Source organism: Ambystoma mexicanum, chromosome 2q (assembly GCF_040938575.1).
Source record: "Ambystoma mexicanum isolate Mex_15411 chromosome 2q, UKY_AmexF1_1, whole genome shotgun sequence".
NCBI lineage: Eukaryota > Metazoa > Chordata > Amphibia > Caudata > Ambystomatidae > Ambystoma > Ambystoma mexicanum.
Genome location: NC_090924.1, coordinates 714,950,587 through 714,967,422, shown reverse-complemented (window position 1 = coordinate 714,967,422; position 16,836 = coordinate 714,950,587). Strand labels below are relative to the sequence as shown.

The 16,836-nt window shown below is 48.8% G+C and overlaps 1 protein-coding gene across 3 annotated transcripts in view; it reads right to left on the bottom strand.

Moving 5' to 3' along the window:
• DPP6 (dipeptidyl peptidase like 6) overlaps positions 1–16,836 on the bottom strand; it is a 2,034,493-nt gene that overhangs the window by 1,136,984 nt on the left and 880,673 nt on the right. For all 3 annotated transcript variants that reach the window (XM_069647934.1, XM_069647936.1, XM_069647935.1), the window contains exon 5: positions 16,240–16,314. In XM_069647934.1, the coding sequence (XP_069504035.1) occupies positions 16,240–16,314 (75 nt within the window). The remainder of the gene's footprint in view (positions 1–16,239; positions 16,315–16,836) is intronic.

Below are 16,836 nucleotides of genomic sequence, written 5' to 3'. Positions count from 1 at the left end.
ACACTAGGTGTGATGTTAACGAGCCACGAGGACAAGTCCTTAATCACAGTATTTTATTTAACAAGATAATGGCCCAGAGTGATATCGGATTCTATGCAAATCGGCCCCAAAGCACAACAGTACATGCATATTAGCTGCTTCATTATACAAAACAATTCATGAGAACATTGAATAATCTATCAACACTGGAGACCTTGATAAAGCACCAAGAAGGGCATGAAACGTGTGTGGAAGATGTTTCCTATGCTCAGATATATAATAATAAGTATGTTTTGCTTTGCTATTTCTAATAAACAACTTGTAGATTATACCAAATGTACTAATATGTTTTTATTCATTTGTATTCAACCACATGCTGTCAAAACTAGGCACCTTATGCTGTGTGCCTACTCCTATATATTTGTAAAACGCTGTTACAGTTTGGAAGCAAAGCCACCTTGGACTTTTGGCCTTCAGCTCCGTTATATTTACATCTCTCTATGAACAGCACAGCTCCAAACCATTACAAATAAATTGAGGAGCCAACTAAAAGTGTCATTAAAGTTGTGCTGCAAAAATAGGTAGCTAGAGATTTGTTTGTTTGTTTGTTTATTTTATTTGTATAGCGCTGCAGACCCAGGGGTAGAAGGGCGCTTAAGAAGATGGTTACAACATTGCAAGGTATCTTGGAGTTGCATACTTCGTACATACATACTTATAATACATATATAATACAATGGAGTACAGTTTACAGTTTGAATAGAATACAATTATCAATATACAGTTTCCATGTACAGTCATATACAATACATGAGCCAATTTCCGAGCAGTGAGGTCGGGTGTTAGTGGAGCTACTATTTGTTTAGGAGCCAATTGATGACCTGCTTCCTGAAGATCTGGAAGGACTCGATAGTTTTCATGTTGAGAGGTAGGGAGTTCCAGAGTTGGGAGGCAAGTACTGTGAAGCTGGCCCCTCCAGCTCTTTTTAGGTGGAATCTGGGCACTGTCAAGCATAGAGTGTTGGAGGATCTGGTGGTTCTGGTGGTTCTGGTGGCAGGTTTCATGGTAAATTTGTTAGCTAGATATGGTGGTGCTAGGTGATTGAGGGACTTGTACGTGAGGCAGATGGTTTTTAAATCGATTTTCTGGCGTATGGAGAGCCATTTGCAGGCTTTCCTGGTAGTGGAAATATGCTCTCGTCTGGGAATGTTGAGGGCTGCGCGCAGAGCGTTATTCTGTAGTACTTGTAGTATGTTGAGTACGAATTGGTTGGCACCTAGGTACAGGCTGTTGCAGTAGTCCAGTCTGGATTGTATGAGGGCTCTGGCAAGGGTGAGGCAGCTGTTGGGTGATAGGAAGGGTCTACTGGCCCTAATGAGCTTGCCGGTGTAGGCAGAGGCTGAGACGATCATATTGGTTTGTTTGGAAAGGTTGGTGTTGGCATCCATATAGAAGCCGAGGGTTATCACGCTTTTGGCAATAGGGACGGTGTGACCATCGATCGTGATATTATTGTAGCTGGGATTGAGTTTGTTTAGGGTATTAGGGGAGCCAACGATAAGGAGCTCTGTCTTCTCATTGTTCAGGCAGAGGCCATGCGAGGCCATACATGCCTGAATGATGCAGAATATTTTGTTGATCCGTGCGACGTCTGCTTGGTAATCGCCTGTGATGGTGAGGAGTATCTGGGTGTCATCTGCGTAGTTTGTGTAGGTGACACCCAGATGGTCCAGTTGGTCGAATAGAGGCTTTGTAAATATATTGTACAAAGTGGGGGATACACAGGATCCCTGTGGGACTCTGCATGTGATGGGGATGGGATCTGCTGCAGATGTTGTTGAGAACACCTGCATGGTTCTGTTTGCCAGGAAGAGATTGTATCCATGTGATGGCAGAACAGGAGAAGTGGGCTGAGGTGGCTAGGTGACTGCAAAGGATTTCATGGCTGATCAGGTCAAAGGCCGCTGAGAGGTCTAGGAGGAGTAGAATTGTGGCATTGCCTTTATCTTTAATTTCATCAATCTGGCTTTTGAGATCAACAAGGGCAGTTTCTGTTCCGTGTTGAGGTCTGAAGCCAGATTGACATATTCCTACTAATTGATTGGATTCCAGGTATTCCTGAATTTGGATGTAGGCGACTCTGTCCAGGATTTTTAGGAGGAATGGGACTGTGGTGATGGGCCTGTAGTTGGTGGGTATGGCTGGATCAAGGGATTGTTTTTTCAAGAGTGGGAGAAGCCATGATTGTTTTAGGTTGCTGGGTATGGAATTATTGGTGAAGGATAGGTTAATAAGTTTGGTGATGAAGGGGGAAAGCTCTCTAGCTGCATCTTTTATGATCTGGGCGGGGCAGCTGTCTCCTTTGCAGTTTTAAGGTTTTAAGGAGGCAATGATATTTTGAACTTCCATAGTGGTAACTTTTTTAAACGTCAAGGGCAAACTGGTGTGGTTGGGCGTGGGTGGGCTGGGGTTGGTGATCTTGTTATTGGAGAGTTGTTGGCGCTTGTCCTCAATTTTGGTTTGGAGTCCTGAGATTTTGTTGTTGACGGCGTTTTGGATGCTGGTGCACCAGGATTTGTCTTTCAAGCAGGTGTCTGGAGGTGAAATAGGGTTTTCTAGTTCCTTCAGAATTTGAAATAATTCTTTGGTGGAGGAGCCTGCCTGGGCAATACTGGTGTTGTATACATCTTTTTTTGGTGCGAATTATCTCGTTTTTGTAAAGTGAGGATAGGTTTGTGAGGTTGGATTTGTTTTCCGCGGTAGGGTTAGTTTTCCAGGTTTGTTGTGCCTTGGCTTTCTTTTTTCTGAGTGATTTGAGCTCAGGGGTGTACCACGAGTTCAGATGAGCTTTGGGTTTGTCTTTTCGTAGCTTCAGGGGGGCAACAGTATCCACTGCTGTAGCCATGGAGTTATTGAAGGTGTTGACCAGCAGGTTTAAACCAGCGTTGGCTGGGAGAGCAGTGAGGGTGGGTAGGATCAGTGGTAGTAGGGCTTCAGCAGTGATGGTGCGTTTATTCCTAGTGGGACAGACTGGTGCCAGGGGGTATTTATTGGGTAGTATCTGCTTAGTGTTGATCTCAAGAGGAATCATGTGGTGATCAGTCCATGCCAAAGGTTGGGGCTCCTTGCAGGTTGTATTGCAATTGTAAGTTGCTACCCAGTCGAGGGTTCTGCCCTTTAGGTGGGTGGGTAGTACAATGAGTTGTGTGAAGCCATGATCTGTTAGGACATTGGCTAGGGATGCAGCATGTGCATCGTGTGGGTCCTGGTAACCAAGGTTGAAGTCCCCGAAGATCATGATTTGTGCTGATGGTTTGGAATTTTCAGTGATGATAGATGTGATGTCTTCTTCAAAGACCCCGGGGGAGACTGGGGGTCTGTATATGAGGTGGAGGGTGATCGTGGTTGTGGGGGATGTTTGTAGTTTGGCTGTGAGTATCTCACAGGATGTGAGTGAGACTGTAGAAGCTAGTCTGAGGTCTAGGGAGGCTTTGGAAATGATCGCTACACCTCTGCCTCTAGCATTAGGTCTATCAACTCTGAAGATAGAGTATTTGTCCAGGATGGCCAATGGTAAATGAGGTCCGGATGCCTCATTAAGCCAAGTTTCTGTTAGGGCTAGGAAGTCCAGGTCGTTGGTAAGGATGATGTCTGCAATTTCTGTGGGGTGGGCAGCCAGGGATCTGACATTGAGTAGGGCATCTTTTAATGGGGGAGGTATGGGCTTATTTGGCGCATTGTGCTTCGTAGTGGTTTTGGTGTTAGGTTTGGTGTTGGGCTTAGTAGTTGTAGTGGGGAGCCTGGTGCCTAGTCTGTTGTTGCGGGTTGTGAGGTTGGGAGTGAGGGAGGGGGGTTTAGGATGGGGGGCTTGGAATGGGCAGGATGTTTGGGATTCAGTTTAGTTTTGTTGGACATAGTGATAGGGCTGGGGTGGCTGTGGGTTGTGTTGGCTGGGGGTCCTAGGTCCACACGGGAAGTATGGGGGTGGTGGTGAGTGGGAGGGAAGGGGGATGCGGAGGGTAGGAACGGTGTGGGGCAGGGAATGGGGTGGTGTTTAGGGCACCCTAGTTTAGCCAGGCCGTCCTGGTAGGCTATGTAGCTGTTACTGCTACAGGGTACATTGTCCAGTGTTATGCAGAAAGGGAACATGATTAGGGCAAGCCAGAGGATCATGGTCTGGTGACAGCGGTGCATAGTGCTGGAAGCTGATGGCGCTAGTTAGGGCACGGGCCAAACTAAGGCTGGTAGTGGCTGGTTTGAACTGGGTAGGGTAGGCTAGAGGGTAACCAGTAACTGGTTTGATAGTAATTGCACTCGAGATAAAGTGCAGCAGTTTTTCAGTCAGGGAGTGGTAATTTAAGCTAAAGAGCGAAGGGGCAGCCTTTAACTTCAATATGACACATTTAGCTAGAAAAACAACCAAATTCAAGGTACAATTGGTCTGAGTGCTCCTTAAAGCACAGTAATAACTTTGGCTTCACAAACATCTAGATTTGAAATGGCACGTCGGGTCAGACTACACCTAGATTTCTGAAACACATTTGGCTAGTCAATGCAGAAACACAGTTGGGCTAAATGCAATAGAGGGCGCAGGGCACATGAGGCTAGTCTGCAAAAACACAGGGAGGCTAAATGCAATAGAGGGAGCAGGGCACATGAGGCTAGTCAATGCAGAAACACAGTTGGGCTAAATACAATAGAGGGCGCAGGGCACATGAAGGCTAGTCAATGCAGAAACACAGTTGGGCTAGATGCAATTATAGGCACACGCGCTTTTAGGCAAGTCAGTGTAGCCTGGTAACAGTAATGGATTAACGTACACGTGCGTATTTAAAACAATAAGGGTATCTCTAAATGTGCAGACACTGCGGAGGGCGCTAGAGAGCCGTCCAAGATGGCGGTCTCCCGGTGAGCTCCGCGGAGCTCCCCTAAAATCCTGACTAATCGAGGCATCTGCGACGGGCAATGTGTATGCTGCCACCTCCAGTTTGTAGCCAAGGCGATTCTGAACGGAACGAAGTACCTCTTTCGTCGAACCTCGGACGCTGGGTCCCGATTCCTCGACGACGAGAAACCATCCCCCACCCCTGTCCGAGTGGAGCGTAGGCACGGGCCGGACGCGAGGCGGTTGGAGGCGGGGCGGGCCTGGGGCTCAGAGGGGGACGACCCGAGCTGCCGAAGGCGGAGGAACATCCTGCAGAGTCTCGGAGGAGCCATCCCGAACGAACGCCGAAGGCCAGGTACGCGCGCCCCGTGCACCCCCGTCCATACACCCCGGGGTGATATCCAGCCTGTGAGAAGGCGCGAGGCGCGGGTGACCGCAAGCCTGGGTCCACACGAGCCGACCCGGGGCCTCCAACAAACGGGCCGCGCAACCGATAACCAGCTGTAGACAACGCCTGGATCCGGCGTCACCCCCGCCTCCACAAACTCCTATCCAAAAGGGGAACATTGGGGGGAATCCCCACCGGTGGTGGCGCAACAAAGCACGGATCAACCGGGCCTACTTCCCGTTACCATCAGGGCCCCCGCAACGCGAGCATCAATGGCGACTTCAAAGAAAATGGACAGAGCTCAAAAGAAGCTAAACTTTGAGGGCAGCTCCACGACCAAACCAATCACCTCAAATGGTAGAGCGCTGTCTCCCATCCAGGCCGCGGCCCAGGACGAGGAGGAGGCCCACGGGTTCGACATCAGGGAAATCCTCCTAGAACTAAAAGCCGGGATAGGCGGTCTTGGAAGCAAACTTGACACACTCTCCTCCAAGGTCGATCTGCTCCAGCATAGGTTAGACAAACACGCTGATAGACTAGACACAGTCGAGCAGAGGGTGTCGGACCTCGACGACAGGGCAGTGGCCCTAACATCCAGAGTGGCCTCCCTAGAAGTGCAAATGAAAGCGGTAAACGCCAAGAACGAAGACTTGGAGGGCCGCTCCCGACGCAACAACATCAGGATCGTTGGAGCTAGGGAACAACAACTTACCATAAAAATGGAGGACTACATTGAGAAACTATGCGTGGACCTCTTCGGCACGGACATCCTGTCTAAATTGTTCGTCGTGGAGAGAGCCCATCGAATTCCCAACACCAGACCGATCCCGGGGGCGAATCCTCGCCCAATCATAGCGAGAGTGCTCAACTACAAAGACCGGGACGCCATCCTACGGGCAGCCAGGGAGAAAGGAGATCTTCAGTACGACGGCGATAAGATTCAGTTTTTCCCGGATTTCTCCCGGGCGGTCCAAGTGCAAAGAAGATCGTTCACGGCGGTAAAGCGCAGGCTTCAAGAGAACCAGATACAATACGCCATGCTCTACCCGGCCAAACTCCGAATCCAACACGAGGGTAAGACCCAGTTTTTCAACTCTCCAGAAGAGACAAGCGACTATCTGGACCGCTCGGGTTGCAGGCCCGCCTCCTCCAACGGAAGGCCACAAAGGGGGGAGAGACCGAGAAGAAATCCACCGTAAAATTCGCCCACAGGGCACCCAAGGGGACAGCTTGTGACTGCATGGCTGACAAGGAAAGACCACCGCAGCTCACTATCGAATCCGGGGAAGGGAGCTAACCTCCTCTTGGAGGGCCACTTGCGCCCCGAGCACAGCAATGCAAGTTGTTTTGTTACTATGGGACTGTTTACCACGGGCCAGTTGGGGGTTGCCCGTGCAGGGGAGGGAAGTTAATTCAGCAACGCCGCCTCAACCCACATACGCCCGATCCACGACAGTCATGCGAGGAACTATATACCTAACAATCGCCAAGTCTTCCTGGCTCCATCCCCGAAAGCGACCCCAGCCAATTCCGCGGGCCCCGGCCCGACAGGATCACATCGACACGTACAGATGGCAGCGACGAAGTTGAAAATCGCTACCTGGAATATACGTGGTGGCAACCAGCCCACGAAAATGAGGAGAATCCTTCAATATCTGCGGAGACACAAAATTAACATTGCGATACTCCAGGAGACTCACCTGCTGCCCTCGTCGGAACAACATTGGGCCAGATCATGGGGATGCCATCGGTACTTCTCGTCTTACTCATCGTTCGCCAGAGGTGTGGCGATCCTGATCGATAAAAGGTCCAATTTTAGCTTCATCGAGTCAAAGAAAGACATTGAAGGGAGGGCCCTAATGGTGAAAGGAATAATCGCAGGAAAGGAAGTGGTGGTGGTCAACTCTTATGCGCCAAACACAGATGGACCTGACAACTTTAACTGGATAATGTCCCACCTAGCCACAACCGACGCGTCGACTGTGGTGTGGGGTGCCGACCTCAATACCACACTGGACCCCAGGCTCGACAGATCCCACAACACTTCAGGAAAACCGTCTAAAGCCAGTACACAGGTTCGAGAGATTTGTCGGGCCTTCAACCTTTCCGACATGTGGAGAAGACACAACCGGGACAGCAGAGACTACACCTTCCGATCAGCGGTACACAACACCAGTTCTAGAATCGATTATATCCTGGCATCTTCCCATAGCCCTTTTAGGTGGGACGCGTGCCAGATCCTACCAAGGTCCTACTCCGACCATTCGATGGTGGTGTTGGAGGCCACTCTAGCGGGCGCAGCAGTGCCAGGCCTCAACTGGAGGTTTAAACCCGGTTCACTCACAGATGTTGTGTTTGCAGCAGAACTGCGACAAGAAATAATCTCCTTCATAGACACCAACCAAAACTCGGTCGACTCCGCATGCACCATTTGGGAAACATTCAAGTGCTTTGTAAGAGGAATCTGCCTGACTAAAGAAAATGGGGCACTAAAACTGATCCGAAGGGAACTGTCCAACATTGAGGACCGTTTGAAGGAATTGGAACAGAATCTCCTCAATACCCCAGATCCATGCACCCAAGCCGAGCTTAAAAAAGAACTCTTGAAATTTAAGGAGACAGCAGACTGTGAACTGAAGTTCCTGGGCCGTAGACAGCAGATCAGGCAGTACGGAGAGGGGCAAAAACCAGGTGCACTGCTGGCCCGACTATTAGCGATAGACAAAGTCCCACCCCATATTGAATGTGTCACAGACGCGCAAGGACAGAAGGCCTACGCGGAGGAGGAGATCTCCAACGCCTTCCGGGAATTCTATCAAGACCTGTACAGCTCAAAAGGAGCATCAGATCCCGAAGCGATACGAGAATACCTCAATGACACAGAACTGTACTGGGTAAGCCAAGACTTGCGCGAACCCCTGAACGCGCCCATCTCACTTGAAGAAATCCAGACAGCAATCAAATCTCTACCTAACACCAAAGCACCCGGTCCCGATGGGCTCAATGGCGAGTTCTACAAGGCACACATGGACATAGTGGCCCCCCTCCTCTTGCAGGTCTACGAAGAGGCGGTGGGTCGAGGAGCACTTCCCCCCACGATGCGTGAGGCCAACGTGATGATGCTGCATAAGCCCGGAAAACCTACAGAGAACTGCGCCTCGTACAGGCCGATCTCACTGATCAACCTGGACAACAAAATCCTGGCTAAAATTCTAGCGGCCAGACTGCTCCCTCTGATGCCAGCACTGGTGCTGGGTGACCAAGCCGGGTTCATCCCGGGGCGCAGCACGACGTTCGGCATAAGGAGGTTGTTTGGTGTCATCGAAGCCCTAGACCCGACACAACAGGCAATAGCAGTACTGCTAGACGCCGAGAAGGCGTTTGACTCAGTGGAGTGGCCCTTCATGTTCGCGACACTGAGGCAGATGGGTCTGGGTAACTTCTTCCTGAAACTGGTAGCTCTGCTCTATAACAAACCACGCTCGTACATCACACTAGGGAACACTAAATCATCGGGGATCACACTAGAATGCGGAACGAGACAGGGTTGCCCACTTTCGGCCCTTATCTTCGCCCTGGTGATGGAACCCCTAGCCTCGCGGCTACGGGCCGAGCAGTTAGAGCGAGGGTTAAGACTAGGTCCTCACAGGCTAATCGTCTCCCTATACGCGGACGACGTCATGTTGTTCGTCAGCGACCCCCAAGTCAACCTTAACCCCGTAATGCGAGAGGTGATAAAATTTGGGTTGATGTCAGGACTGAAAACCAACCGCTCCAAATCAATAGTATTCCCCCTGACCCCTTGCACCTCAGAGTTCGCCGACGACCATGGGTTCCAATGGGAAACCTCAAAGGTGCGCTACCTGGGGATCAAGATGTCACGTAACCATCACGAGATATTTAGAGACAATTATGGAACCACACTGCAGATATTACAGGAACGTATTCAGAGATGGAAATCACTCCCATTGACGCTGTGGGGCAGGACCTCACTGACGAAAATGGTTATTCTCCCCAAACTCCTATATCTCTTCACAAATATCCCCCTACTTCTCCCCAAGTCCTTTCTGTCAAAAATCAAGAGCGCGATCCTAGAGTTAATATGGGCGGGGAAGCCTGCTCGGGTGGCATACAACACACTCACTTTACCAATATCGAAGGGTGGTCTGGCGCTCCCCGATATAGAGAAATACTATTGGGCGGCTCAGGCCCAATTCCTGAGCCACTGGTACTCAACCCACTACATAAGACCACATGTACAAGTGGAAAGAGCCCTGGCCTCCCCCGATCTACTAACCGCAGTCATAATTAGCCACATCCCCGTGCCGCATAAAACGCTGAACACGGTCCTATCCACATATGCGATATGGAAGAAGATCGCTAGCGAGTACGGTGTGGCTGTACGATTCTCCCCCATACTACCTATGAAATTTATCCCCGGCATCCCACTCACGAATGAAAAGGTATTCCTGTTATGGGTAGACAAAATAGGAGTAAAAACGCTAGGAGACCTCTTCCCAGAGGGCACCTTTCTGACCCCCCAAATGGCCAGGGACAAGGGAGGGAACACATCCTTGGACGTCTTTCTCTACTTCAGACTCCGTCACTCTCTACAGGGGCTATTCCCCTCATTCCCAAAGCAACCCCCCACGTGGGAGCTGCTTCATAACACAATATTAGCACAAGGAGAGGGTAGACTGGTGTCAACCCTGTACAAAACCTTGGTAAGTGACACAAGAAAGCTCCAACCTAAGGTGCAACGCAGGTGGGAATCGGCTTTACAGGAACCAATTAATGAGGATGACTGGGCCTACATTCTTCGACAAACCCAAAAAGTAGCGCTAAATTCTCGCTACAAACTAATCCACTTCAATTTTGTGCACCAAACATATTACACACCCGTCAAAAAACGCAGGCACCACCCAGAGGCATCGGCTCAGTGCGAGAGATGCGCTTGTCCCAACGCCGATTTTCTTCATTTGGCATGGGTCTGCCCCGGTATCCAGCAATTCTGGTCCTCCGTTATACAAACAACATCTGAGATTATAGGAGAGGAGATGACCCCCCTGCCGCTGGGCCCGCTTCTTGGCCTCACAAGACATCTGCAGCCAGCATCACGCAAGCTAGCAGCACTCCTCATGGTACTAGCACGAAGAAGAATAGCCATGTCATGGGGCAAGGGCCCACTCCGTAGAGTAGCTGACTGGGAGAAGGATATAACTTATTGCCAGGATATGGACACCGAATTTATTCGTACGCTGCCTCTACACGCACGCCCTCCTGACATCTGGGGACCATATATCACCTACCTGATGAACAAGTCTGTTACCTCAGACTCAGATAATCCAAACGCCCAGAACACGTGTCCATAGGAGAGAGAAGCGGGAGGACAAGGCGAGAAACCTTCCATTCGACTAAGGCGACGGTCGGGAACATTCAGAGATACTGTGGAAATGGGGGATGGGGGGCGGAGGGGCGGGGGAACTGTTGTTGGGTATTGCATTCGGCAGCTCCCTGTTGGAGCTATGCCTACTGGTTACTGTAAAAAATATAAATAAAGTTTTGAAAAAGAAAAAAAAAAAAAAAAAAAGTGTGCAGACACTGCAAGGCTATGGATGCATGTGACTGTTAGAGCAGTGAGGGATCAGATAAATGCTGTAGTCACCTGTGAGGGTTAATCTGACCGCAGTAGTAAGGGCGGTAGTTAGTTTCATCAGTGTAAGCTTCAAAGGTAACAGTTTGACAGTGAATCGGTAGATACAGCACATGAACAGTGGCATGTTTGGCATCTCGCAAGTAAAGTCGGTCATGAGCGGCACTATGCAGGCACGTGATATGTTACAGACACAGACACAAGGCAGTAATAGTTTAGCAAAGTTCAGATGGGCAGTAGCCACGGTAGTAGTTGGAGGGTCAATATCCAGGGTGAAAGCAACACGTGCAATAGCGAAGTGTTAGAGCGTTAGGCAATGTTGCCTCAGTGATCCGGACGCATATGCCGGGCACTCTGCAGTCTTAGCCAGAGGGATTAATGCATTATAGCGTTGCGGAGGAGGGATAGCCGTGATGTTTAGAAGTACAGGCACAAATCAACTGGTCGGGGGTGGAATGGGGTAGGTAGGACTTACCGGTATTGCGGCGGCAACGCTGAAAGCCCAGAGCCCATACGGCCCCAGACAGGCACACGACAGGTGATATGCCTTTGTGTGGAGCCAGCTTGAGCCTCCCGGCTCACAAATGGCTGCTCAAATGAAAGCAGGGAGCCAATGAGGCAAGGTGAATGGTCTGTTGTTCCTCCTAAGAGCCTGGTGATGTGGGTAGACACTCTCATTTTCTGGTCGGGCATTTTGGAATGGTGTTTTCCTCGTGGGTGCTAATGGTGCCTAGCAAACATCATAGGCAAAACGGATCTGTTTGGCCGGCGAGGGGGCTAAAAGGGCCCTCCAAATGGATGCGAACAATTATCTGTTGCAGCCTTAGTTGTCGGAGCGAGTGTTGGTGGTGGGCATCTACCTTTGTGAAGTGTTTGCTATTTAGGCAGGCAGGCAGTCAGGCGATGAAGTGGGTGCACGTCGGAGCGTTTCTCATCTGGCCGCAGCTCCTGTAGTGGAGGGGGAGCTCCAGCTCCCCCTCAGGATCCAGAATTTATCAATTCTGTTACTGCACTCTGCATCTGGAGTTATTCGAAGTTTGTGGGTGCAGCTCAAATGTCATTAGTTCCCTTTCTGTCATTTATTTGGTAATAAATCAATTACTGCCATGTTTACCGTACCCCCACATTCTTGAAGTTGAGAATTTACCTCTATAAATTTGCTGGAGGAGAATCCCCCACTTTAATGCTATAAATCTGTGGAATTACGGTGGACAGGAAAGCCCTCCATGGCACATCGACCAAATCATCACTGAGTTCTATGGACTGCAAAAATGGAGATTAACACTACCATACTGTCACTCGGAATCTGGTGGTAAATCCGCCTGACCACACAGAGTTAATATCACTCAAGCTTGACAGTAATTCGGCCAAAGTATTTTGTTTTAGTGACATCGCTTTTGCAAAGTGCTACATGTATTCATAGGTTGATGCCGCTGAAGAGCAATGTTCCCAAGGATTTCCTTTTGAATCTTGTTTCGGGAGGATAGCTCAAGGGCAACATGCTCGCCTTGGAAGCAAGACGGCATGGAGCAATACAAGTTCGATCCCCGGGATCCCACTTAAAAACCTCTGGGTATTAAGCGTGTTATAAATAACCTATCATATCATATATCGAACGCAGCAAATAGCACATTTCAGCTTGCGATCAATGCTAGCCAGGGAAAAGATCTGATAGTGTGCTATACAAAATAAGGTCAGCGTGTTTGACATTCCTGGGAAGTGTTGGGAGTGAACTTCAAACTTAATGTAGGTAATGTTTGGACTAAAAGTAGTAGATTTGCGCTTGGTAGTACCGAGAAAATGAAGTGGGCTGTGGACCAATTGCTGACCACCATGCCACGACCTGGGGCTCTGGTCAGAATACGGCTAGCATCCACCAGATATAGCCAGCAACCACTGATGCCATGCATGGGTTATGGCCATCAACACACAGGCCCATAATACAGAAACTTTACTCCAACAAAAGCCAGTGCAAAAATGCATTATGGCAATAAATATTTGAAAGGATACATTTGTGCACGTGTGCAGACATTGCGCTGTCAGTGTTTCGCCATGGACGCCTAGTAATGTGTGATGATGGCACAATCCAGAGTTTGAGGGAGGAAACTCCCTTGCTTGCCCGATTCCAGGCACTGTTGGCTGGAGAAAGTGCGTCATGACTTTCACTCCGAGTTCGAAAAGCACCAGCATCTTGGACGCTTCGTCTAGCTCACCGCGTTGCACTCCCGCCTTTTTGCCTGCCTGCAGGCCTGCAGCTAGTAAGAACATCTTGAGAGGCGGAGAAGTGAACGGGGAGGGGCTACTGCTTGCCAATAACACATGCAAGCGGCAGGAGGGCACTACTTGCTCCCTGACAACATCACAAGCGTGATCTAGCAACACCAATGGCAACATAGCCCGAAGGGGAACACAAAGTGCTTCCTATCAAACTTTCACTTGGATTTTAGAATTGTGAGGATTGTGTTGATCTTTCATACATGTAAACGTGAATAATGGCCCGCCCACTGTCATGAATTAATGGAAAGAATATATTCAGGACATGAAACACTGTTAATATGGACAGTTATAAATAGATTGACAGAACTAAAATGTATTTGAAAATGTACAGATAAAAGTAATTTATGTTTTATTGTAAATTCAATTTTTGTAATGTGATGTGAAAAGTCACTAGTACGGCTAAAACCCAATAAACAATTAATGGTGTTGCATAGAACTCACATTTTGAAAGGATAAACACAGATGGATGTCATTTAGGGGACACCAGGGGTCACACCTGCGACCCCTGGGGTCTCCCTGGCTACCCCTGTGGTCTCCCTTGCTACCCCTAAAAAGACATTGGGCCTCATTACATGGTAGGAGATAACCATGCCGCTATTAGCAGCATGGCTACCCCCTTACCGCATTCCGGGTCCGGGTAGGCGGTATCGGGACTTACCGGGTCATTCAGACCCTGGAGGACCCGTTAAGTCCCCATGCCAAATACCATCCCCCATAGGGGCTCAATGGGAATGGGGAGGGAGGTAATAACGGTACCGTTATTAGCTCTGAAGTCCCTCAGCGGGTCCCGTCGCGTTAAGGACGGGACCCGCTGAGGGACCTCGTAGTAGGGCGCTAAGGGATTACCGGCACCGGTGACCTTACCGGTGCCGGTAATCCCTTAGCGCCTACCGTGTAATGAGGCCCATTGTTTTTATTTTTTATTTTTATTGAGGCTTGTGGGCTATGGCCAGCAGAATGTGGCTCTTTGTTTCTGAAGGGGTTGGTTTTCTCATAGCTAAAACAGTAAGATAGCTGATTGCATTGAGCGCTCGCTGCTGCAATGTGTGTGTGTGATCTGCAGTGTGCAGGTTCGACTCCCTACAATGTCAACTCAGCTTTTCATCCTGCTGAGGTTGATAAATGATTACCAACACAGGTTGGGTGATATTGTTTGTATATTTTTTCTATATGACGCACTTAAGCATAAGTGCTATATAATAACACATCATCGTTTGGCCTTGGATTTCCGCTTCCATTAACAGCAATTTGTTAATATGTGCCTATACACATATTAACGATACATGTGGTGATCCCTTCTTGGATGAAATGTATATCCCTTTACAGTGATATCGTGACCATATTTCCCGTAGCGTACTTAGAAACAATATTATGTGATGTCACTTCCTGTTTTGTAAAGGGGTCAAATGTTGTCTTCCATCGCTTCCCATGATGTCACTTCGGGGTTGAAGTCAAATGCCATCACTTCCTATGACGTCATCAGATGTACAGGGTCATGTGATGTCACCTCCGCTACCCCTGGCATTTTGGTGAAATGACGTCCCTGGAAACACACAGGAAAGATGGGAACTAGCTTTGTCTCTGTGTCAAGGAATGCTACATGTGCCTGATATATCCTGCATAACTATATATAGAATTATAGATGAGTTGCTATCAATGGCAGAGCTAACTGCGAGGTGGCATGAACCTTGTAGTTGAACGCTATCCATCTATAATGTTACGCGGTATATGACCCCTGTGTGAGTCTCTTCGGCCCACTGCACCATCGCCATGGGCAAGCATTGTGGGGAGGGATGATGAAAGGCAAGAGGGAGCTATTTAAAACATTAAACAACCATTGGCAAAGCAAACCGCTTTAGCATTTGAATAGGCCTGGGATCCGTGTTTACCTGGGAAATGTGTTAGCACCTAGACATATTACTCAGTGTCTGAAAAATGCCTATCTAATGCCTGGGCAAGCGCCACATCTGTAGGCCTCGCCAATGCTTGTTTAGAAAAGGAATTCAGTGAAAGGAAAAGATGCAATGATACACATACTGCGTATAAATCAAGTAGCTGATAGCACACTTGGTTAAAACATTGTTGCTATTTCAGGTGCTGGTTTAGCGAGTTTACACCGGCACATAGGGCATTGCCTTTCAGAAGGATGTTCAGAAAGCACAAAGCTAGGCACCAAGAGGGGTTGTGATTTGCAGGGGAGTAGTGTGTGGGAATGGCTAAAGGGACAGGATTGGTCATGGCCCATCAATGGGCAGGTAAGTAACCAAACAACGCCCAAAGGCTATGTGTCCTCCCTCCCATCTCATCACTCTCCTATCTTTACCTCCCATGGCAATAGTATGGCCTACAGAAAGCGTATTCAGTGCCACCTTATAGACAAATGACAAAAAAGAGGATCCCTCTCCCCAGATCCCACAGCCACAGCAACTCAAAAATGAGGAGAAAAAAATACCCAACAGTGAAAGTGCTATTTTCTCCTCATGTGCATTCGGAAAGGGAAATAGTTGCTATGGAAGTCATTCATAACAATCACTTGGCCACCTGCAATTCACACTTCTGCAAACACTCCATGCCCGAGCCACTGCATTCCGAGCAGCTGGTGTTTAGTTTGCATTAAAAAGAAATGCCAGGTGTGAGGCCGGGAAGATACAGAACAAGAGCTCTTCTAGCGACTCGGGCAGAACGTGGCCATCCTGCCCTCACAGGCAGGAAGGCAGGCAAGATACTGCTCCTTAAATACAGGTGCCTGTGATGCACAGGTGTGTGGTAATGCATGTCAGTCAGGAATTCTTTGACATGAGCGTATGTGCGTTTACTGCCACTCTTATGAGATTATTGTACATACAGTAACACTATTTTTTTCAGTACACTTCACAGCACGCAGGTTGCCCCCAGAGTTAGAGAAAAGCAATGCTAGTTCACACTATTTTCGGCAGTATTTCCCAGAACCCAGGGCGAATTACCAAAGCAGAGAACAATTTATGCTACGTTTTCCCTTCGCGTAACGCAGTGCTGCACATTTACAGGAAGAGAGAATGCAAAGAAATGACGACTTACCGGCACCACGTTATATGCAAACAGCACGTACTTCATATCGGGCGACACGTAATATCGGCTGACCTTGAATGTCTCCTGGGGAAAAGAAATGCAGAATAAGTCTTTGGATTTGCTTTCAACGACATCCTTTCGCCCGCAAGCGCGTATGCCTTTAATGAACGGAATATTGGCTTTTTAATAGGTATAGCACTGCTCGCTTTAGAAGACGCACTCTTATTTTAAAACAAAGCTTTCGGAACTTCTGACGTCTTCGTATGGTGCGTACCCCCTCCCCTGCTTTCAAGAGGTTGGCAGCATGGGTGGCACAACACATTACTTCCAACCTTTGCAGTGTAGGGTGTGAGTCCGGCACGGTGCTGACCTATTGCCTTCACCAGGTGCAGGTGCTAGACTTCCATCTGCGCATGTGTGACGAACATGTATTTTTCTGACACGAGGGGTAGTGGGTGGGGAGTTAGGGACTGTTTTCTTTTCTGCAGGTTTCCCTAGTGGGAATCTATGGTTAATGTTCCTGGGGTGTGTCCACATTTAAATAAGGACCTCTTGAAGCGGAAATTGACCCACGCATTTAACATTACAGACAGGGTAGTGCAACAC